This window comes from Anser brachyrhynchus (genome assembly GCF_964034855.1).
Source record: "Anser brachyrhynchus genome assembly, chromosome: 7".
Lineage (NCBI taxonomy): Eukaryota > Metazoa > Chordata > Aves > Anseriformes > Anatidae > Anser > Anser brachyrhynchus.
The window spans coordinates 34,131,752-34,156,734 of record NC_137701.1 but is presented as its reverse complement, the minus strand read 5'-3'; the positions used below and the strand labels follow the sequence as shown (position 1 = coordinate 34,156,734).

At 38.5% G+C, this 24,983-nt stretch overlaps 1 protein-coding gene across 38 annotated transcripts in view; it reads left to right on the top strand.

The window, feature by feature from the left end:
- Nucleotides 1–24,983, top strand: part of NCKAP5 (NCK associated protein 5) — a 440,024-nt gene that overhangs the window by 398,604 nt on the left and 16,437 nt on the right. For 36 of the 38 annotated variants that reach the window (XM_080599361.1, XM_080599367.1, XM_080599364.1 and 33 more), the window contains 4 exons: nucleotides 8,658–8,972; nucleotides 11,169–11,305; nucleotides 12,792–12,921; nucleotides 15,635–15,822. In XM_080599361.1, coding sequence (XP_080455487.1) covers nucleotides 8,658–8,972; nucleotides 11,169–11,305; nucleotides 12,792–12,921; nucleotides 15,635–15,822 — 770 coding nt within the window. Of the gene's footprint in view, nucleotides 1–8,657; nucleotides 8,973–11,168; nucleotides 11,306–12,791; nucleotides 12,922–15,634; nucleotides 15,823–24,983 lie in introns of those variants that run through there. The other 2 variants (XM_080599387.1, XM_080599386.1) reach the window with 1 other exon arrangement.

Here is a 24,983-nt window from a genome sequence, read left to right as displayed (position 1 = left end):
TAAGAGCAAAAATAATGATCATAATGCTTCTTGGAAGTCTTTTGCAGCACAGTTCCTGAACAGCCTCCAAAATAGCTGCATTAAACTGAGTTTGGGTATTTCCACACAAGCATTACAGATTGAAGTGACTGCAGGGTGGCTATACACTGCCTGCGAAGCTCTGAGGTTCTTTATCCTTACACCATCACTATGTAATGGGGAGGTGCAATTAGCTCGGTGTTTTAATATGAAGAACTGAAGCATAAAGAGAGAAAGAGATAGGCCTGTGGTTACATGGAAAAGGCATCGCTGAGGCAGCCCTTTCAGGTTGCCTCTTAGGTTTTGCTAATTTATTATGTACAATTTCAGAGTGTGGGGATGGGTCTCTTCTGGGTCTCTTCTATTAGACAGCAGGAAATGAAGGGAAGCATCCATCCATGCCTTGAATTAGTATTTCCATGTTGAGATGTTCCTTAAGACAGTATGCAGTTATTGGCTTCTGACCTTTGCATTTCAGGGTACTAAGGGAAACATAAAGACACTCTTTCTTCATGAAAGTTCATGGAAAAGCCAAATTTCTGCATTTCTGCAGATCTGTTGCTTATCTGGGATTTACCCCTTGCATCAGGTGTGAGGACTTCCTTTTTTTCTCAACTATTACTCATCTATCAGGATTTCTTAAAGATAGTTGCAGATCTGTAAGGCTGATTGGCAGCTGCAGAGGTAAAACTAAAGGGACATACAGCCATTAAGAATAGGGATGGCTCCCCAAATTATTTGTAGGCTGGCCTCATTGGCAGCCAGGCTGCATTGGACTGCAGTTAATTACCTTTTACACAGAGCTTAAAGTTGCTGTTCGCATGAATTGGAGGTCTCAGTATTTCAATTCTAAAGATTTCAAAGTCGTTTCTAAAGGACTAAAACCATATCTCTTTCTAATATCCTGGCTCCTGAGAACAGTGAATAGATTTTTAAAAAGAAGGTACTCCAACATAATATGGAGAGATTATTCCAGCAGTCGTCTGTTGTAGGACCATGTGAAAGCTGCAGGTACACCTATGTATTTAGCAGACACTGAGAGAAGTGGAACACAAAATTTCAAGCATTATCTGAGTTCTTGTTACAACTTATTTAAAGTTTTGTTCTGTGTAACAACCCTGCTCAAAATAGCTTACCACCAGTTTTTCCAAGTATGCAAGGAAGGGATCTAAATGCCTGGAGGGAGATTGGAAGTGCTTATTGCAAAAAAAATCCATATGTAACTGTTAAACTGGTGAACAGGATTATCGGTACTCACTAATAATTAAAACTAATCTTTTGACTTATTTTGAATTGTATTTTAAAGCGGGACTTGAATTGAAATGAGGCAGCAATTGCATGTTTCAACTTAGGAAATACATTTCAAAGATGCAATTATGGGCATGGAAAACTGTGAAGACAACTGTCAAACTGCTGGACAAATGACATATTGAGGTTAGTGATTTTTGCAAAGAACTTTAGGAAGAAGCAGTAGCAGAAATACTAAATTGGTAAAGTTGGTAAAGTCTGTATTTAGTGTTTATTATTATTATTATTATTATTGCTATTATAAATAGGCATAAGCTCTAATCCCAGATTCAAACAGCCATGAATTTAGTTCAAGTCTACTTACAGATTCATTATTTCAAAATCTGCTGCATAGTCCTCCTCCCATTTACCCTTTCTTAGTATACATTAGAAATAATTACGTTTCACCAGTGCAGTGCTCAGGGGAGTGTCAGGGCTGTGAAAACTTGTAGTTTATATAGTTTTACTTAGGATAGCCTTCAGTTTTTTGTAGGTTTGCATAATGGTTACATTCAGATCCAGATAGAAAACACTAATGCATTCATCTTTGTTGGATCAAATGATGGCGTAAACCCAGAAGGAATAATTTGCTTAAAATTGACATTGATTTGGCAGAAATACATTCATTTTTTTTGTGGTTGCTTTAGCATTGCAGATGAAGAGAAGGATGTGCAAATAAAGAGATCTGTTTTGCCATCTGTAGTTTAAGTTCTTCCTGCCAATGCCACATGTAGCTTAAAGATGTTTATTAACTGATAAAGCAATTTTGCAGAGACCTATTTACGTTTGAGGTTTTATTATGAAAAAAATAAAAAGTATTAATTAATAATTTGGTGTGTTTCATAATACTAGAAAAATGATACTCCCTTTGTGTGTCAGGAAAAAAAATTACATACTCTCTGGTTCCCCATGTCAGCTTAATAGAAGTCTTGATCTTTCTAATGCAGAGAAAGATAGTTCGTTAGAATTTGTGTACTGATGGGATTAATGCCCTTTCATTTTTAGTGGTGTAGGTACTCCTTGTAGAAAGCCCACTTGGTGTTAGATACCTCTCAAAACCTTCTTTCAAGGCTTAAGTGAGTCTGTACTTCTGAAAACAGCTTGCTGGAAATTTCCCAGTGAAACTGTTCTTGATACAGAGCTATTTATGACTGATATTTTTTTTCTTGAAAATGTCTGCTTTCTGTGGAAAATTCTGGTTGTTATTCAAAAGTTTCAGCTGAAATTTGTGTCAATCATATGCAGTTTGGGAGGCCAGAACTTGAAAATTTATGTGAGGAAGATATCAAACCAGCTGTAGTGGTGAGCACAGAGGAGAACTCCACACTTCTCCTGAGGTGGGATGCTTCTTCAGTAGAAAATGTGTCCCTATGCCACGAGCATTATACAGGAAGGCTGGTTTAAGCAGAATGACCTGTGATCTTTTTTTTTTTTTTAATCTTTTTTTTTTTTTGACCCAAAATACAATTGTCCTGTTTGTTGCTGTTCGATGCGTTTTTGATGTTAAGATAGATCGGCCATCACAGTTAAGTGACATACACGCTTCTGTAGCTTTGCTACCTTCAAATAGAAACTGTTTGAAGTAGAGATTATGTCTGTTTGCAGTAATTGCATCTTGGAATCCGTCAATATGTTTTATTAGTATCCTCCTGGCTCCAAGTGACAGGGGATGGCTGAAGTTACTGAACTGCTTCTGGAAATCCTGACCCCTCAAGCAGCGCTGAGAGGTGGCTGTGTCAGTCATAGCACGAGTTGGTGAAGAGGCAAAACTTGACTTACAGCACAGCAGGACCTACTCATGGGACCTGTAAATCTTTCCCTACATACCCGCATCCAAAAATGTCTCCTATTATTACGTTTAATTCAAAGTGGGTCAATTGCCCGGTCATTTTGAATAAGATTATGTGTATCCATAAGACAATATACCTGCTTAATACAATTGCTGATCGAGGCCTTATTACTTTAGTTTTATGGATAAAACTTTGGATCTTGTGGTTTCTGTAAAGATTTTTACACGTGATTTAAGCAAAATAAGAAAACTCATATTCTTTTAACTAAGTGCTCAAAATAACAGTGGGTAAATACATGAACTTCTGGAAATTATAATGGTCCCTATGGAAGGGAAGACTGACGTGATTTGTGAATAGACTAATAATTTCTGAAACCCCTTTTAAGATAGGACTTTATTAGGATGTGAATCTTTATCAGAGTAAATATTTTGAAATACGCTCCAGTCATTCAGTTAAGAGTTTGTATACAATTATATGTGGCATTACATCCCCCTTAGTAAAAGTGTGAAGAGGTGTGTATAAGAAGCTGTGTTTAAAAGCTGTGTTACCATTTTTTGTGTCTTCTTTTGTATGAACTTCATGAAATCTCTTGGATGTGTGCTGGGACTCGATAAAAGTTTACAGAAGTTCAACACTAGAAAGACTTATATGTACCTAATGAGAGAGAGGTTTTGGTCCATTGTGTATTTTGAATTATATCCTATTTTTAAGTATCAGTATAGAGCTTAGCCTGAGGGAGGCTAGACCCACGTCTCTTGTGTTGTGCTGGAAGCAATTCCCTTCATAGTAGCTGTTCTATGTTTTCTCATTTTTTTCCCCCAAAATTGATTTTCCTTTCACATGTGTTGTGTAAAAAGAGGAACACAGAAGGGTGCTTTGTAAGAGACTGAGAGCTCCTCTTGTTCACTGACCTTAGAGTGACCAATACAGAGGCTTCAGGAGGAACACAAAAAAGAGGCCAGCAGTTGGCTTCCCTGGGTATTTTCTCCAAGCCAGCACAATGATTTGTAATGAGGATAGGTCCTGAGCTAGAGATAGTGTCTTTAGAAACAATAACAAAGTTTGAAAATAATTAGGTTTAATGATCTGTTGCTGGTATTTAAGATGTATTTTTAAATGATATATGCTCAGGAGAATGTGACTAATACATTCTAGGTTGTCAGTTCCTGTCAGCAGGCTATGTTTATTTCAAACTTCTAATTTTTGCATTTTGGAGGAAGACATAAGAAACCTACAGAGGGAGTTGCTATTGTAATTTTTCCCTGTTGAAAAAAATGTCATTTTCAGAATTACTGATACCTACCAGCCTAAGTGTATGTCCCGTTCCTATTCTCCTCTTGCCCATACCCTCGGACTAGTGCACAGTTTTCAATGATATTTTTTATTCCATTTAATTTGGGTGCAGTCTCCATATGGAAGATGTTTTGGTGGTCTATTGATACCAGAAAATTCTGGTGGAACACCAGTGATGTTACAGTGTGCCAAAGCCTGTCCAACTGCACAAACTCCCATGGTGTCCAGCTGACGCAGAACATGGACTGAATGATTGAATGATTGTCTTGCCTATGAAAATATTAAACCTCAAATTTATTCAGGAGTAGGGTGTTCAGCAAACTTTCAGAAAACTTCCTGCTCAGTGTTAATTTCTTGGCTGATGTTTTCTCTAAACGCTTAGTGAGAAAAAGCTTCTCAACATTGAAGGTCTTCCTCAGATTGTCCACATCCCGCTTACAACAGCCTGTCGTCAAAAGATTCCCACGCAGTAAGGAATTTCTTGATCTCCTAGAAATATCTCTAAACGCTTTCCTAATTTCCATTTTCAGTTATATGTTCCTCTACTGTAGAACTTCCAGGCACTTTGTTTTCTGCCTAGAATCAAATCCCTGTGATGGAAGGGAAGGGCTATTTCAATATTTCAGTCTTCTGATTCTAGTCTGACTGTTCAGTAAATGACAGATGGTAAGTCTATCTGTGCCTACTACAAAAGCTAATGCTATTGTGTGAGCTTCTTTCTTCCTTGACAGGGAAAGAGGCAAAACAAAACAAAATCAGGCAAGGAATTTGCCTTGTTTGCCAGGAAAGATTCACAAGCAAAATCAATTAAGCTCAAATACCACTTTTTTTTCAGACTTTAATGTTCTGCAGAAACACTTTTTATCTATCAAGTAGTACTGTTGCAGCATCAGAGATTTTACTTTTACAAATTTTCATTATGTACTCTTGTGCAGCTCTCTCTGATAACAGCCATTTGAAGTGTCAGCACGACTGATGAAATCAGATGGGCCATGAACTGATTGGTTTGAAAGCTGTCACTGAGATGTGTAACATATTCTTTTTGAATTTGCAGTTGCTTCATAAAAGTTTAAAAACAACACAAGATAATGTTGCATGTTCATTCATTCAGTAATGCAAATTGTTCTCACAGATACTTCTTTGTTTGTTGAATATAAAACGAGAAGAAGGGGTGATTAGTTACTTCTGTTAGTGAACAGTTGACATTAGTACAGAATTTTGTGGTGTACTCTGTAGATTTAGGACTAGGTTTTTCAGGATTACTCAGCATAGGCCAGTCAGGAGTTTTCAAAAATTTGTCTTTAAGTATCACAGTGGGAGCTGCTGAGCTTTGAGCAGTTTGAAAGCCAGAGCACTTTGTAGTTGTTGAGAATTAAAAATTAGTGAGATGTTTTAAAAATCTGTTTTCCACATGGTGTATTTCCTTTCTTGTGGATAAAGTGAAGGCAGAATTGATTTAAACTATTTTTCCTTTTAATTAAATGTTATGCTTTTGGTGTGTTCCTCTATCACGCTCTCAATTATTTTTAAAATGGCAGACCATATTTTCTTGGAAGTATGATTCATTTCTCTTGATTTTATGCTCTGTGTGTTTTCATGGTCCATTCGTAGACATACAAAAGGTAACCGTGGGCAGGACAAGATCTTTTGTACATAGATTATGCAAATTTAAGAAACATGACCTTAGAAGATAAAACAGAGTTCATCTTCCAGTTTGCCCTGAGCAAAGGACATAGCTTTGCTGTTCAGATTTTGAGTCTACTCAGTTTTCTTGCAGTAAGCAGGAAGGACTGGACTGCCTTATTAGTTTGTTAGAGAATGCTTGGGAAGGAAACAATGCTACAAAATCTTTTAAAGTCCTGTGAAACTGAGTTGTGGAATCGGGTCTGGCATTAGCCATACAGACTGCAAAGGGATATCTCTTCTGATTTTTACCTTCAGGATGTGCTTTTCTGTGGTGCTTCTAGTTTACTCCAGGTCTGCTGAAGAGCTCTGCATCTCCAATAAACCAGTGTTGCATGAATGTCTTCCTTCTGGTCAAGAAGAAACTACTGGAGGTCCTTTCTTATCTTATATTTCTTTACTTGCTGACTTTGTCACTGATAATCATTAGTTACAGCACTGCCAGTCCATGAGCTAATGCATTTTCTAAGTTTATTTATCTACAGTGTAAACGGCAAGGACAAACACCTAACATTTTAACTTACTTTTCTGTACTCTGTTATATCCTAAGAGGAACAGTTCACCCACTTCCAGCTAGGTGTTTGACTATTCAAAAAGAAACAAAAAAATATCTTAGGGTAAGGACTAATACTGTACAAGGGTTCAGTAGTTGGAAACCTCCCCGTGACTTAGCAGATCCAAATATAATTCTCTTCTTTGTCACATTTCCTGGACAACCTTCAGAAACGTCTAAAATCATTATGGCACATTAGCTCAAAAATGTGATGGAAAATGTGGTTGCCAGCTGGCCATGGCTTCCACACCTTATCTCATTTTACCAGTGGGAAGAACTAATTGTGGTGTAGGAATTCTGTGAGAGAAATCAGAGTCACTTGTTACCCTTTTAAAACAGGGCATAGTTGTTGGTTTTGTTGATGCAGCTCAACTAGGCCCTGTAAGGTAAAACTGCTCGATATGACTTCCAATCTTTCTATGATTCTAAATCCTTCATTTTTAATATGAGTGGAGAAGACACTTCTTTAAAATGTTATCAGGAAAACTGCGTTCGAGAGACTAAGAATTACTAGGATAAGATAATGAGTAACATGAAAGTATAAATTGCTCCTCTTTTGACAAGAACCAAGAAACATAAATAAGCATTTATTTTTAAGTAATTCCTTACGTGCTATCATATAAGGCCCATTGAGATTAAGATATTAATGGAAAATGACCATGGTAATGTTCATTTTCAAAAAAGAAATAGGAAAAACTGTAGAAGAGAAATATTTCCAAATTTCTCAGAGTATTAGAAACACTACAGAGGAAAAAAATCACAAAAATGATTTGACATAGGACTGCTAACTACAACAGACTTACATAACAAATGGGGATATCATTAAAAAAAAAATCAATACTCAGGAACACAGGAAGCAGAGATGGAAAAGATGTATTGGGTCATATTTTGCATCTCCTGCTAAAGTACAGTTGTTCACTGCAGTATGTCTTTTATCCAGTGTAGCCTTAAATTGTTCAAGCAAAGGAAATTCTTCTACTTCCTTTGGGAGTGTCTGCCACAGACTGAAGATCTTGCTGTCAAGGGATGTTTCCAGATGTTTAACCTACATTATGCTCATTTTCCAACCATTAGTGCTGAAGTTCCCTTCTTGATGTTTATACAACTCAAAAGGACTTTGCCATCATGGTCTCTTCAATATTGTTTGTTCAATTTACAAACAAAAGTCGCTGGGAATGAGCAGAAAATGTCAGGGCAGGATGGTGATGTTACATACTAGGTGTTGGAAAAGCAATGGGCATGTATCTGCACTTGCATCTTCTGCTATTCCTTGTTTAGCAGCATATGTTTCCAGTAGGGTGAATTAGCTGAAGAGCTGTGTGTGACCATCCTGCTTCCAAACCAAGTCCTCAAGGTATCCCTGCCTGGCACTGTGTTGTAAGATGTACACTTACCCAAAGTGGGTATGTGCAGATCCAGAGTGTGACAAGGTGAACAAAGGCATAACTGTTGCTATCCAAGTTTATGAGGAAGCTCTGAGAGACCAGTATCTCTAGGAAATATATAAATTAATTTTTGGTAAGAATAAATGACACATTTTGGTGAACACATTTCTTCTTATAAGAGAAACAATGAAGTAAACAGAAATAAGGATAAGACAAGCTTTTGTGCAGCATAGTTCAGTTTAGCAAGGGGTATGTTACCCTACTTAATCCCTCACGTTGGTGGTCTCCAGACTTTGTGGGTCTTCAAACTAAGTCATTTAAAATTCCAGCTGTAATCACTTTCTAGGGCAATGCCCTTCCTATTCATTATCACATCATAAGTCTGCAGCAGGCCAGTTTCAGTGTCTTGGCATATGTTAGATTCATTGCACCTGAAAATGGTATTTCATTGCACACACTTAAATAGATGTATTGTGTCAAAAGCATGCAAATGACAGGTAACAGTGTACTCACAAAATGCAAAATGTTTTTTTTCCCATTGAAACCCTCCCTTGAAGATGCCCTTTCTTCCCGTAGACCCTTTCACTGTCTTTAAGAACAAGCGACTCCTTTAGCTCCACCCTGTCACACAATTTTCCTGTGTCTTAGAGTCTTGCTGCCAGATGAGGACACTGGACAGTGGGATCGGAACCTTCCCCCTCCCCGACTCAGGGAACCGATCTGCAGGGCGACACATTTCTAAGCAAGAATCGACCTTGGAAACAGAAGCCCTTGCACCGTCTGAGCAAGTTCTTCTTTCAGCTCCTTCAGTAAGAGCCAAAACTCTTGAGCGAGAAGTGCCTTCAACAGCTAAGAGTCAGGAGTCTGTGGAAAGTATAATTAGTCACTCAACATCTGATCCGGCCATGACTGCCAAAGGTATACGACCTTTTCAAAGTCGCCTTCCAAAACCAGCTTCCTCAGGTAAAATGTCAATTACACTGAAAATCACATTATTTCTGTCCTGATGTCTGTTTTGATTAGCAGAAATCCTACAATAATGACGATTGATAACAGAAATGTTAAATGCAGAGCAGAAAATATTCTTTCTGTGAATGCATAAGGTTAACAAGTTTGTGACCTGAGCCATATGGAAATTTTGCTACACATAATGCTTATCTGTAACTGAGGAAGAAAAATGCGTTAAGTACTTACATCCTTTTCTCAAGAAACAGTACTTGAAGAAAAAACATATGCCAGCTTTGGAATTTGAATTGAATAAGAATGCAGATGTTCAGCAGTATTCAGGATCAGACTTTGTAGCGAAGTACAATGCATAGCTGTGCTGTGACATAGAAAAGACACATTCATAAAGACTTGCTTTTGAAACCAGAGTCAGGCTAAATATTCATTTGGCCTCAGTGCATAAATTCTATCCCACTGAATATATGGCATTGACCTCAAAGAGGACTCCTGTTATTTTACTACATTATACAAATATTTATGTATATGAACATAAAGTACTTCACTTTAACTTATCAGCCAAGTAGATGTTTACTATAAAGTATAAAACAAAAGTTGACAAAAGAATAAACGGAATAACAATTCAGCAAAACATCAACAAATAACTTCATATTAGTAAATAGTTCTATTGAACTTTATGCAATTCCTTATAAATGCACACTGACAATTTGTGTACATTTTTGAAGGTTTTTGAGCAACTAATATAGATGCCAATAATGTTAGAAATCATTACTTATAGCATTTAGCTTCATAAAACAATTTTTCATGTATGATAGGCATGGAACAAAACTTGGCAAATGTAATTAGTTTAATGGGGAAGAGTGTTTTTTTTTAAATCTTGATCAAATGCAATGTCACTGGTGTTATGGTTGTTAACGCTGTCAACATAAGTATTTTTTTCCCATATAACAACTTGTGAGTGCTTAACTTCCATAAATCTGTATTGCTGCAAGAAAGATTCCATAGAATTAACATGTAAGGTTAAGTATAAAGTTTAAGCTTAGTTTAAGACCATCAAATATGTGTTCTGCTAATGAGTTGATGCATATTGAGCCTAGGAGGAAAGAAGGCTCTTTAATATGTTCATAAGATGCATAACATAAGAATTCTAATTAAACGTCTTAGAACTGGTTGTTTTAGCAATATTCCCAGTGCAGTATTGTAATGGTATAATAGACTGCAAACACACATTGTATGCTTCATTGCAGTCTCCCCTGCTCATTTCAAATCAAAGCTAAATAAAAGATATTTTAATACTTAGTATTTTTTAAATAAATGTACTGTTAATTAATGGTACAGCTAAGAAGGATTCAGAAGAGAAATCTTAGTTATAGATTATATGCTACATGCTTGAATAGCCACATGTGTGACCTCAGTTCAGCATTGTGCTATAGAGTAGACTCCATGATTAAACACTGTCATTATAACAAATTGAATAGAAACTGCAAGCACTGAATTGCTTCATAAGAAGTCAGTAGCAGTAAGATTGTTCTGATCTTAATGCTAATATTCACTGCACCAACCTTGCAAGGTTTGTATCTTAATTAAATTGTCATGAAGAGATGTTAAAAAAAAGTAGTATACACCAGACAGTGAGGTCAACTCATTCTTTACTAGAATATTTTCAATTGAATCTTCTCCTCTCCCTCATTTTTTCTTCCAAATTACAATTATCACTTGATTCCATGTGCACCATAGATCTTCTTTGATGTTCTGATTTTGCATAGTGCAAATATAGCAAATAAAAAGGCTAGCTGATTGAGAATTTCTGCTAGAAAGGTACTTCTAATTATATTTATGTTAACACGCTGTTCCCTCTCTGAGAACATAAAATAGCAAAGCAGATCCTACAATGCCTGGAAGTAGTTATTGAATGTTTTTTCTTATTTGAAAGAACATATATTGTAAAACTAAAAGAGGGGTTTAAGTCCATGCCTTCCTCTTCTCTCGTTAACTGGAAAAGGCTTTGGATCAAATTCTGCCACTATCATTGTTAGAATTATTTCAGTAAAAAGGTAAGTAGTTCATTTGAATAGTAAGATACTATTTGACACAATAAAAGTATCATGATTAGTTCCCATTTTTTACCAAATTATAATTGAAACACTCAAGATGCTGATGAGACCTACAGTTTAAATAATGTCTCTCTTAATTCAGGAATAATTAACCTTGCAAAGCAAAGTGAACAAGAACCAAGTTCTGTGACCTCTGCCTCATTACAGCTTACTGAAGAAACTGTGGAAAATAGAAAAGTTCTTCCAGGCTGGACCACCAAGAAAACTACTAAAACAAAGGTATAAATTAAGTAGTGTCATCTCTTAAATGAGATAGGTATTGTGGTATAAAGAGTCAGAAATGGTGAATGTTATTAATACAGTGGAGAGAATAACTAACAATCTAATAGCTACATTTATTTTCTTGACCTTCATTAGCAACCTCATTATTTATTATTAATAATAATACAGCACCAAAAGGTACTTTGTCCTCATGGTTTGCAAACCATGATTAATTAAAATGCACAGCCATTTTATAGGCAAGGAAATCGAGACCTTTTTACCCTGCTTTTCTCTTCTAGGAACTTGATCTTGCTTGTTTGCTTTCGTTTGGAGATTCAGATCTGTTGTGTTTCAGTTTTATTTCCCAGGTCTAGGTTTCCTTTTCTGTTTGGCTGTGTAGTATGAGTGTTTGAGCAGCTGTGCTGAGAAAGTATTGTGAAAGAGAAAATAGTCTTCTTACGTGTTTCTGTGGGGTTCTGGTTAATCCCTGCAGTGATCTGTCTGTCCTTCGACGTTTTCAAGAAAACTGCAGAAAGAACGGGCAAATACACATACCTGTGTAAAACCTACTGCTGATGGTTGTTATTCATATTCAGGAACACCAGGCTGCCAAGTCCTGTGAGAAGCACAGGGTCAGCAGGTTAGCAAGTAAAGAGAACAGCCCTCTCAAGAAAATGGGCATTAAGGCAAGGAAGCTGTCAGACTTTTAGCTAATAAGACTTGCATTGTAAGCGGCTAAAAACCTTTTGTTGCTTAACGTTTTTGCATGTCTGCTTCATCCATTTATTTACTGACTGGAGTATTTCCCATTTTTATATAGCCCATGCTCTGGATATCTAGGACAGAAATAGAGTGAAAACAATGGCTTGTCTTGTCTATTATTGGTAAACTGGCAGTGAACCCTCCGTGGTGCAACGTGCTGGCTTCCAAGTCACAGCCACATTACTGTCATATTCATCCTGCCTCAGTTACGACAGACCAGACCCAAAAACGTGTTAACATGATGCATGGGTAATTAGTCTGCTTCAGAGTCAGGAGCTTAGTGTGTGTGTAGCAGCGTGACTGCATCTAAATGGTTCTGGGACTGCAGCTGACTTGCACCCTCCCAGTTTTAGCAGTAGAGTAGTGTTGGGCATATCTGGCTGCATGCAGGTATCCTCAGGTCTGGTCCCCACTTCACAGCTATGTACTTCCTCTCAAGTGAATGGCCTTCTGCATCAGTTAAAAGCTGCACCATGGCTGGGAAGATGGGGAAATTAATATTGCTCTTTGAAAAACGCAGTGAGCCACGGATAGGCAGTTGAAATTAGGACAGTAGGTGGTAGCTGATTACTTACCTGAAGGATAAGTGGCTAGTTAAACTGGTAAAGCAGACATTTTACCAATTGAATTATCCATTTCCATTGCATGAAGAATATAAACTGTTCCACTCCTCATTCCATCTTCTGCATTATTTTAGTATGTATGCATCGTCTGAGTGATTGCAATACCCTTATTTGTACAGGACACAGCTCTGAGAGTATGCACTTATTCTGCCAGCAGCAGTGACACTGAGCCGGAGCCAGAGCATGAAACAAATTATTTTCGAACCGCAGAGGAGACATTAGTAGAGTTAACAAAGAGCAACAAACAAGGTAATTGAAAATTTGTACATAAGAAATGTGTATCTCTCATCTCCACACTGACTCAGCAACAGATAATGTCCTTCATTGGAGTCTCTAATTTTCACTTTCTAACCCCAGATCTTACTTCAGTCTAATTTTCCATTAACTTTTTATTGCTTTTTGCTTTTTATTCTATTTGTGTATCTTTTTTTCCCCTCTTCCACTGTTTTTGCTGGCAAGGGCTTAACTTGTAGGTTTTTATGCATAAATTGCTTCAGTGTAGGTAAAAAGTCTTCTGTTACATTATTACAGAATTTAAAAGGTGACTATAAAGATACCTTCCCCCTTATTTTTTTAAATTTTATTAGGTGGTTGTAATAACCCAATGATCAAGGCCATAGTTTTCCAACCTCTACATCAAAATGATGTTGGTTGTGATACCATAGTGAGGTTTCCCTCAATGTCCCCCATGTATATATTGCCATTTTCAAGTATGAAACCTTTTTGCAGCAACTGATAGCAATTTGGAATTTACTGAATTCCAGTAGATGAAAGCACCTTAAGCAAAGTTCTTGAGATAATAATTTTCTGTGTGTTTAATAACCCGGGAAATTGCTGTCTTGTCATGACCACCAGCTTGCCATGCTGCCAGCCACCTTTCAGTGCAGATGGGTGTCCCCTGGGAGCGGGAGGAGACGGTGGCTGATATCCTATGCAGCTGATGGCTTCCCTGCTGGTGATGAATTCTGGCGAGTGCAAAGGCCAGTGCAAGGTCTCAGCCACCACTGAAGCCCTGAGAGCTTAAGCAGCACTTCAGCGATACAGAGGATTTGTGCCGGCTCTCAGCACAGCAGTGAGCCTGACCTAGCAGAGATTAGCACCTACAGTAGATACTGCAGTGACGAATGCATTAAAAATGCCGTGGACCGTTAGATACTGTAGGCAGGCATACTGTGCTCTTTAGTGTCTGCTGGGAGTTGGACTTAAACATTTGGCATTTTCAGAAATAATCCATTTTGTGTGATTCCACCACAGAAAGAGCAAAGTAGGAAGCTAGGACCATTTATTTACATTATTCCTGTAACGTTCTATATTTAATCTGTATGAAACATTGGAAGTAATTTAACTCAGCCAGTAAACACTTCTTGTTACTGAATTGCTTTTTACAAATCACATTCTCTTGCTTTTTTTTTTTTTTTTCCAAAGGGGTATATAAGGAATTCTTTCAGTATTGATCACAGTTTGAAAAAGAAAGGATTTTATCATGTGTAAGCAGTTGCATTAAATGACAGCAGATTCCAAGTTTAGCGATACGTAAGGATGACTTAAAATCACCGTTTTACACAGCAAACCATTAATTTTGTGTATATGCCCAAATTTTTGGCTAGTAAGAGAACTAAAATTCATAGTTGTGACTGAGACAAATAGAAAAGAAAATTACAAAGCCTTATTGCAAAATTATTTCTGCCATGGTCATTCTTTCTGAACAGGATTTCTGCTCTGTGCTCTATAAATGCAATTCCCACATCAGATTATTAACAATACTTTATTCCATTCTGTGTTCAAAGATCTTGACTTCTTTATGCACACACGTGATACAGCCTCAAAACATCCGCATGAGACTGGGGCAGGGGCTGCAGCAAACCAAGTCACTGAGTATATTTTAATATGCATAGATAATTATGTTTATTAGACGAGTCCTCAAAACATCAATGAACTTTCATTGTAGCAGTATTATAATGTTAGAGTGATTTTCATTTTCCATATACGAGCAGGAAATTGAAAGATTGAGAGACTGACTGCCTAATGCAAAGACTATTAAAAGTCAGTGATAAGACCTTCATTGATTTGGTGGGCTTTGGATGAGACTCCCAGTACTTTGCCCAGTGTTACAGAGAAAGTCAGTAGAATAGCAGGGAATCGTCCAAATATTCCAGTTTCTTCTGTTTCAACCATGAGAATGTTTTGATTCCAGTTTTATAGAGGTTTTATTCTGATGAGATTCTTCTTTAGGCTCTGGAGGGAGAGGCTCTTCTAATGCTATAGGTTATAAGATAGAGTTGAAGTTTGTGTAACAAGAAGTGTGAGGAAAGAGGCTAATGATCATTCAGGCCTCTATCCCCTGTGCTTTTTATTGAAGCTGCAGAAAATTTCTTTGTTTTTGATCTTCAGTATGAGTTTTGAGCTTTGGACTTTGGAAACTGAGGTTCTACTCCTCATATTCTTGTATTACAGTAGGATCTATAACAAATGAACAGAGCCTGTTTTTTAACCTTGCTAATATATTTTTATACTGGTGTTTTCATTAGCTAAAATGCAATTACAATGAAAGAATTATCAGAAATAGTCAAACTTCAAACTGAAAGACATGCTAAAGCAGCTTAGCATATCTGCCCTGTAAAGCTATTAAGAGAGGAGAACGAAAACTTACAGCAAATAAATAAATGGAACAATCCTCCCAAATTAACCATCTTGTCCACATTTAGAAAAGAAAGGAAATTAATTTTGGCTTTCTCATACCATCTCTTTCACCTTGAATGTTAAATATGAACAGTCCTGTGTATGTGTATTGATTGGGGAATTAGCAGCTAGTATTCTAATGTTTTTTATTACTACTGAATTCCAGATACCTTAAAATACTTGAAATACATTTTGAAATTGTAAAATTACATTACAGTATATTTAGACTGTATTTCATCAAGTAAATAAGCCATAATAACATTATTTTTAATAACTCTTACAGCTGAGCAGGAAAAACAGAAGCAGAGAAAGTCAAATCTGGGGAACCCGATGTCAATCTTGGATTTATACCAGCACAGTCTCTATGGCCATTTTGGAGAGGATGGACCTGAACAATTAGCACATTACAGTTTAATTGAGCAGCTCAGTGGACCTTCCAGTAAAGACAGCAGGGGCAAAGAGAGCCCAATTGTGAGTTGACATGATTTTTATATTACTTCTCATTTTCTTCATGATTTTTACTTGCTGCTTGTTTTCTCCTCAATGTGTTGGTTAGTTACTGAAACCAGGCAGACCTTAAAAAAAACAGCTTGATATCCAGAAGAGTAAAGATCTAAATATTTTTAGAACGGGATGTTACATTGTGATGTTTGTCTGTCATAGAATTAGACTTCCAAAATGGACAATTAGAGACAGTCTAGAGCTAGCACTCTGCCATTAAAGAGGAGTTGACATTTAAGGCTAGCAAGAAAACACAGAATTTATGTTTTAAAGCTGCTCTTTCATATACAGTTAGCTAATATGTGTAGCACAACATGCAGTAAATGACTTCAACATCTGAAGTAGTATTCCTGAAAATATGAATGAGACTCTGTTATGGAAGGCAGCTACCTTCTGGGCTCTGGTGCAATATACTTGATGGTAGCTCTGGTACTCCTGACTTGAGAGTTTTAAACATTATTTTTGTGATCAGTCCTAATCTGATCGGTGGATCTTGATGCTAAACAAAACCAAATTAGTTTTCTCCCATTATTTCATGTGAACCCACTTCTTATTTCTATCTCATAAAAATGCTGAACCTGGCATCACGCAGTCTCAACATTCCTGAAAAGCACCCCTTCAACCTGTTCTTTTTTCTCATGCCTTCTCCTCTCGTTCTCACACTTTTTTCTCACTTGGTCTCTCCTTGGCTTTAACAAGCCTACTTGTCTGAAAGCACAGACACCCAGCCATGATAGTACTGTTATCATTTTGCCTCCATCTTATCCAGCTCCTTCCCCAGCTCTTTTTCTTCTTTTTAAATACAAGCTCTTTTATTTCCATGCCTAAGCAATTTTGGGTACCTTACAGTATAAACAAAGGTGGTAGCAGAAAATAATGAATGAGCTGCTGTTTGTAGCATACTGGTGTAGTTCATGAAGTGAAAAGAATTTTTTTCTCTTCCCGGACCCCAGTTTTCGGTTTCAGAGAATCACAGTGCATTGCAACTTCAGAGGTGATTAACTCTAACCAAAGTTAGAGTCTTACAGCTTTCAGGAATCTGGGCCAAGTGTGCAGAAGGAATGTGTGGAACAAACTGGCAGTGCCCCTGTTTATGCCAACTCTGCTGGCATAAAAACCCCACTTAACTGAATATTAAATTGACTCACAAACTTCTGAAATGTATCAGCCTCATTTCCCGATCAACCAGATTTTACTGGTACCCAGAATATGATGCAATCTGAATATATTTGAGTCATATTAGAAAGAATAATTTTAAAGAATCTATTTTCATAGTTGGGAAGAAGAAAAGGGGAAAAAAGGTAGGAGAAGAGCATTAAGAAGGATGGATGAAGGAAAATAATATGAGCATCCACTTAATTCCTCACCTTGAACTTTTACAGATTCATAGCTTAATTATGCAGATGAGATGAATTATATAAGTATATATATGTATAGATATATACATAAAATGAGTTCTGCCTTCTGAAGGCCAAGGTATTTTGCTATTAATGGAGCAATTAGATTTGGTTCCACTACAGAAAAGTTGCTCAGAGTTGTGTGTGCTTTTAATTCATTCTTCTTGTGCATTTGTTGTACACGACAAATCTCTGCAATGCACCCAATCAGCACCATGGCTTAAACAAAACTCATTAAAATAGCCTTAGGGTCCTTGTAAAAATCCATCATTAAACTGGAAGGCAACAGGTATAACTCAGCATTAACGTTTTTCATGCATTATGGTGGGGGGGTTTTGAGATTACTTTTGAGGATCTGAAATAGCTCTCAAAACAGCATTGCCTCTCGGTGAGCAGTGGAAGCTCAATAAAGTGCTAGAGATTTGCCTATTAGTATTAAACTTTTCAAAATGACAAATGAGAAGCAGTAACCGTGAAAAGCAGGTTGCCCCGAACTCCTTGTTTGAACCAGAACGGCAAATTTTTCTCAGCTGTAATTTGTCCAGTCTGAGAAGATCCACAGCCTGTTTAAATTAGAACTGTGTGATCTGGAACTTTACCCACAAAGAGGGGGGGACACCAGTTACCAAGACACTGACGGCCAGCAACTCTGAAAAAAAAAAAAATCAACAGCTACATTTTGGGGGGGGGGGGGGGGGGGGGGGGGGAATGCAGCTTTCATGCGGAATATTTGACATTTTGAAAAAGGAAATGTTACGTGCTTTGAATTTCCTTCCCAAATGGTGTGTGTGAAGCCTTAAGAAAAAAAAAAAAAAAAAAAAAACACAAGTGTCGTGATGGACAGAATGAGTTTACTCTGCTTGTCGAAAGAGCAGTGTGCTGTATCAGTCTCTTAGTCCAATTAAATTGGACTGTACAGCACCAGTAAGATAGTGGCTTCAGACTGGGTGCTCTAATGAGGCATTCTGGCAGGGAGCTCTGTTAGCCTGGACTTATTTCATTTGAGTTGTCTCCTTCTCACCGAACATATTCACCAGTGTTACCCCAGAGTATACACACAAGTTTTATCAGCAAAAAGTATTGCACAGAAGGAGTTTCAGAGGGGAAACAATCAATGGGCAATTCCTATAATAAACGGACACTGAATGGACGATTTGAGAAATCAAAAAGGCTTCTACGCGTTGAAAGAAGAAGTATTTATTGTTCCAGTTCCTTATCTGCAAAGTCTTAAACAGCATCCTGGCCCTAAAACCAATTTGATGTTACATTTATTTTGACCTGGGAAACATATTCCAGAATAATGTCATTCTTTTGTACACTGCAGTATCTTGGACAAGAAAAGCAAATCACAGTGTCAAAGAAAGGAATAAAATACATTGAGTCGTGGACAAAACTTTCAGTTAAATTAACAGCCATGGTGTATTTTCCTCGTGTAGGATTTTCAGAACTAGAAACAATTATTTTTATATGTATCAATTAAATTAATTTTAATTAAACAGGAACTTCTCCGATTTAATAAAACATATGCAGTGCCAAAGTCCACTGCAGTCACAGCGTGGGAAAGACACCAATTCAGTGAAACTTCAGAGAGACCTACATTGCACAGCTGCTTCTCCTGCTAGTAGCAGTTACCTGCTAGCACCTTGAGCAGTTTTCTGACATTGTGATTGCTACCATATTTTCTCAATGAAAAAAATATTTCATATTTCAATTAATTTACTGCTCAGACTTTAAAAGCTCGTTTTTTTTTCTTATAAGAATCCAGAAAACAAGATGAATTTCCCTCACCCAAGCCTATTGTTTATTGACTTATTTTATGATCAAATGAGAAGCAATACAAGTCTTTTTTTTGTCTTCTTTGTTCACTTGGAGAAGTAATGGCATTGTTCAAAGACTTTATTACTTAATCATCCTTATGATCCCAAAGCATCATGAAAAATGTGTTTTCTTTTCTGTCCTTAACCAACCATCACACACATTTTTTCTGTGATATGTCTTGGTTGTATTTGAAGGAATGACTTGAGGAGCACTTTTAAAGAAAAGATCATTCATGAAAGGGGCTGGTACCCATCACAAGTTTCTAAATTCTCTTGCTTTCCCTCAGTTGTGATGACATACGTGAGAAATCTGACATTTGTATCACTACTATGTTAACTATATCAACAATTTAACTAAGCAGCTCAAGTAACTGAAGAGGCTTGTAGGTGCATCATGACGTTATGGTCTTACTCAACACAGCAGAGTTTGCATGCATTGTGCAGATGATTGATGAAGGAGATGCAGTGCTCGAATCACCGTGTCTTGCAATTCAAGTAGATATTAGAGCTTGTTGGCAAATACAGGAAAAGGAAAAATTAGAGAAGTTGCTACTGTTTTGGCCGTACTTACATTTGGGACTGGCATGGCGGCATTCCCAGATAAATTTGAAGGTTTTTTACAGATGAGTAAGCTGATTGGGAGTTAATGCTATATGATTATCTCATTGTGCTCACAAGCCTTCAAATGCATCATATTAAAGAGAGTGGAATATCCACAAATGTGCTAGTAACAGCAATAAGAAAGTTTGGTAATTGCACACCATTTGCCATCCTCTAGGATCCCAGAGTAGTAAGCTGATACTATGGAGGATGTTCCAGCATCCCTGAATTACAGCAATAGTTAAAGCCACCTCTGCAGGCTGCACTAAACGCAAGAAGGAGGAAAACAAAGGAAGGCATGAGCTAGTTCTGCTTGCGGCTTGTCTCCTACGGAGATCAGTAAGTGGTGAGCTAGGGTATGAATTGGCTGCACACTGGGCGCTTGACACTGTTCAGCTATTTAGGCAGCTCTTGGAGAACACGCCAGCGAAGTTTAGGTGCCTGATTTGGGTTCTTTGAATCATTTTCTGTAGTCGCCTTGTTCTATCTTAATTATATGGGCTTTTAAATGGAGCCTCTCCTAAAAGAGACTGACTGTACTTAAATGTCTAAAGTAGCTTGAGGGAGACTCTGCACTGTGCTTTCACAGAGAACTAATCTTTTCCACGTTATCGGATGTGCTTAGGGAAGGATTCTGCCTATCACATGTGAGGAAAAAAAAAAAAAAAGAAAACAGAAAAACCACTAAGATAATGATTTGGGACCAATTATTAGTTGGGAAGAGCTGCAACCAAAGACTTTAAAGTGGTTAAGAGGTATTTACCCATGGAACTACTTGTTTCCTTGCCTTGACCAGAGACAGGGAGCCTGCACAACTAGCTTTTACTGGGTACCAAACTCGTTACCCAAAGATAGGAAGATAAGCTTTGCCCCAAGCTTGTCTGTGTGGGAAGGTGATAAAAAGCAGCGATTGTAGATACCATTCATATTTTAGAGAGTGAAATTCAATTACGAGGTATCAAGCACAGAAACCTCACCTCCTTTTTGCTATTTTCCTTGCCTTCCTTAAGACAGAGGAAGATGATCAGGTGAGGAGGGAATCAGTTATATTTCCTTTCCTAGACCTGATGAGACTAAAGATACTGCCATTACAAAATTTGCAGATAGGGAATAAGTCTGCAGTCATTCACCTGGCTTTTGTGTTGTCAGATCAATGCTTTTCTTCCATGTAGGGAATCGGTATATCAAATCATCGCGTATATTTAGTGAGGTGGTTTGTTGGTGTAAACGTTAGGTGAGGCCAGTCTGGCACCACACGTTGTAATTCAGTCAGGATCAGGTATCCTTTCATCCTCCCTGTCGCAAAAAGTGAAAATGACCTGTACTGTATTTATGCTGTTGTATGTCATCTTCAAAATTGAGATCACGTTAGTGCAGGGTGTGCAGAGAAGATCCAGCAGCAGTTCTAAGAAGGGCAGTGTTATGAAAGGAAAGCCAACTGCCTGGCAGACTCGTGTGCCCATTGAAGACGTGGCACATCAGCCCTGCAAGCAGAGACCTACCTCACCCAGAGGAGAGGGCCCTGGTTCTGAGCACTGTGCTTGAATTGCCTGGGACCCCAACCAGAAGGCTCATGGAGGTGTAAAAGCCAGGCAGACTTACCTGCTCGGCTCGAGCTGTCTCGTCCTGGTAGCAGCACGGCTGGGCTGTCCCCGAGCTCACCAGCCTCGTGCGTGTCAGCACAGGGTCTCACGGAGACGTTGCCACTGCAGGACGGCCCTGTCAGCGCGCACCAGGCCTTGCCTAGCAGATGCCGGCCCCGTAGCCCCCATGTCCCCCAAGTGTGGTCTGTGAGGGGGTCTTTAACTGCGTGTGCCTCCTCTTACCAAAACTGCCTCAGCAGTGTTTGCCTCCTGACAGGCTTGGGGCTGCGAGACTTCCTTTGTGTTTAGCCGAAGGGTTTTGATCCTCAGATGAATGATGCAATGCTTGTTCCGCCAAAGCAAAGACTGTCTGAGTAATTACCCAAGTTGATGTAAGATCTATTGTCAGGGGAATTTCATAGGAGTATTTGACAACATAAGTGACAAAAACCACAGGAGCATGATCTGATAAGAAAACAGATTTTACATTATCACCCATGGGAGTATTACAGAATTAAAAATATTTTTCCTAGCCTCAAGTCTGATTCAATACAATGTGGGGAAATACGGAATCAGAAATAGGCTAGGATGTCTCCAGACATCAACAAATCCCACGTCTCTGCATGTTTTTTCCCCTCCATAGGGCAAGTTCACATTCGAAGATCTGCTACCGAGTCTTATATACCTAATCAGGTCTCATTGTTTCTAGTATCTTGCCATCAAAGTTGCCTCCAAAAAGTAAAGTGAAGAGACAGCTAAACAAGCAATTTGAAGACTGCTAGGCAGTCTCCTGGGACCAAAGTCTCACTTGACGTGTATCACTTAAAAGAAATGTTGTGTAGTGTGGAAGAACATTCCTAGAGTTAGCCTGAGGAACTAGCCTGGCAACAATAAAAAGCTGCAGTTATACAGAGACTCATTTCTCTCCCTCTGCCTTCCAGGCGAAACAAGTGAGGCTTCTTACGCTGCTGAGCGTTTTAGAAAAATCATGCAATGGAGAGTGGTTTAGCAACGAGGATGATAACAGGATGATAACATTCCCCATAACTTGATTAAGCTTTTAAAAGGCTCTGGCAAGGCAAAAGGACATATGTAAGGCAGGGTCCACTGGAGAAAAAACTTTTAAAATAGTATGCAAAGGACATTTATACCCTACAAAAATGGAAGTTGTAATCTGCTGATGCAGTTCTGTTTCTAACTCTAACGAACTCTTTAATTTTAGTACTGTGCCACCAAATCCCATTCTGGCTAGCCCTCCAGCTGGTGTAAAAGTTCTCTCTATTTTATGATTGTTTAGTGTATTTATGGGGATGGGTAGGTGGCGACATTTTAACTCTGTATCTTTTAGCATAGGGTTTTAAAAGAGTATTTGGATATTGGTGAGGGACATGAAGTATTTGGCATAGTGCAGCAGGCTGTGTGGCATTTAAAACACATGGTGTGCAAGGCTAGCAGGAGAATAGTTTGGATGTGAGTCTGAGAAAGATGCGGAGGAAGTGAAAAGCTGTAGACACGGTAGGAAAGTTAAAGACGTGAGGCATCACTGGCACGTAGGTGCGGTTCTAGTGCCTATGGCACGGTGTCATGTAACGCTAAATCCCCAAATAACTCACAGCACCGAGAGCAGTGTGCCTCTGGTTTGCCAGGTGCCAGATGCAGGTGTGTGGGCTTGGCTGACTGAAGGCAGCACACCGAGCTGTCCTGTGGCCACGCTGGCGCGGCGTGCCGCTGACTGTGACCCTTTGGCACTGTAAGCAGGGAGAACTTTGCCCTTTGCGTGATAACCGGAGCAGAAACCCCATGCCCCACCATCTCAGTGAGTAATTTCAAATTACAGAGAGACCCTTTTCTCTTCAAGAAATGAATGTAGGAGCCCATAACCGCACAGCACGCTGGCCCACCTGTCACAGAAAGGTCTGCAGCTCGTGTGCTGGAGTCTCTGGAGGAGCAATCCGACACAGCGAGCGTACGGACGCCTAGAGCAAAGCAGAACCGTCCTGAGCTAATTTACAGTGAGCCCGCTCAGGCGCAGCGTTAGCACCGCTCGGTGTCTCAGCAGGGCTGAGTGCCCGCGATAACGGGGCGTTGGTAAGACTCCATCCACCATACTCAGTCCCAGCCCACCAAGCCCTACCTTCACACCTCTGCCATGCAGATGCGCCCTGAGCACCGTCAATGTCTATTTGCCTATGCAACTGAAGATTACATCAGGATTTAATTGACCCTGTGGCTCCTGGGCGTAAGTAGGTAGATGCTTTAGTCTACTAAGAACCAAAAGTAGATACTGAGTAGAAGTATCATTTGCTAGCTGATTTCCCTGAGTGGAAAGTGTTCTGAGCTCTTTTTCAAAGGTTTGACAGATGGAGCTATTGTGATTTGCAGCCTGGCCCAAAGTGCACTAATGTTTCTGCCATTGGTAACCAGCCGCCCTTCGGCCGTCCATCTTTGGAAATAATGCTTTAGTTTCATTTCTCCATGTTGACTTGGAATATTATAATACCGTAGGCCAAAATGGAATTCAGGGCACATTAACAGCAACAAATGATGAATATTAGTAAGCTTGCAAGATAGTGTAATTGTTGTAATGGTAGAAATGATATTAGTAATAAAAGAAAAAGCTAAAAAATAAATTGGATATAATAAACACTGGATTGAGTCAATCAAGTGCAGTAGGGCAGAGAGGTATTCAGTGAGCTGTTTGTTGTCTGAAACTGGAAAATATTTTCACTCCAAGAGGAGCATCTGATTAGCAGAGTTAAATGAGATGAATAATGCTGTAATATTTTTGTGAATTGTGTTTCCAGCTGAAACTTGCCTTCTCCATCTATAACAGTGATATGTTTTGCATAAAGCACTCAAACATCACGCAGGGAAGGGGAATGACAGATCTTTCAGTATGAGAGCTCTGTTCTGAGCAGAATACATGAGGAACAAGTTACACAGCTGATGCTAGCAGCAACTGTGGCAGTACACTGGAAATATGTTAGTAAACAATTTTTTAAGAGGATGCCTTCTCTTTTCATATGAACACAAGAAATAATATCCTAATTATATTCATAATATCCATACTATTTGAAAAGAAGGCAAATTTTAGTATCAAATGTTTGCAAAAATCATACTGAAATAATTTGAAGGGGTTCATAGTTTGTTCCACCATCTACTTTCATCTCCCCAAAGTGATTCACCTTTCATTTAAATGAGAAAGCATATTGGATTTTATGCAATATGGCACACAGATTGTTTGCATCCCGAAGAAAAATATCGGTTAAGTATTTTTTGTGAGCCTAAACACTCTCATTTATGGTGAGTCCCAGAGTAAAATATTTTATTTTTTGCTGTGTTTTTAGGCCCCGTTACATGAATTCCAGGCCTTGTGCATCATCTGTTATTGTAATGGAAAGCAAGATTTGTATTTGGTAGGACAAATAAACATGGAATTGAGCAGACTTATTAGCAGTAACTGACACAGGAAAGTTTGGGAAGTTTATAAGATACAGCTATGTAATTTAAATACCTAATTACCTTTCACAAAAGGTAAGAAGAGTGATGTAAGTTTTTGTAGCACATCAGAGTCCCCCCAGCTTGAGCTGCCTTCCATTCAAGACTGAGGCACATCCTGATGGCTCAGCTCCCATTACTGCCTTCTTCTCTGGATTACTCCATCCTTTGCCTGATCATTAAAAGAGGTCACTAAAATGTCTAGATGCTATAAAAACTGTAGCCTTAAGAACTCC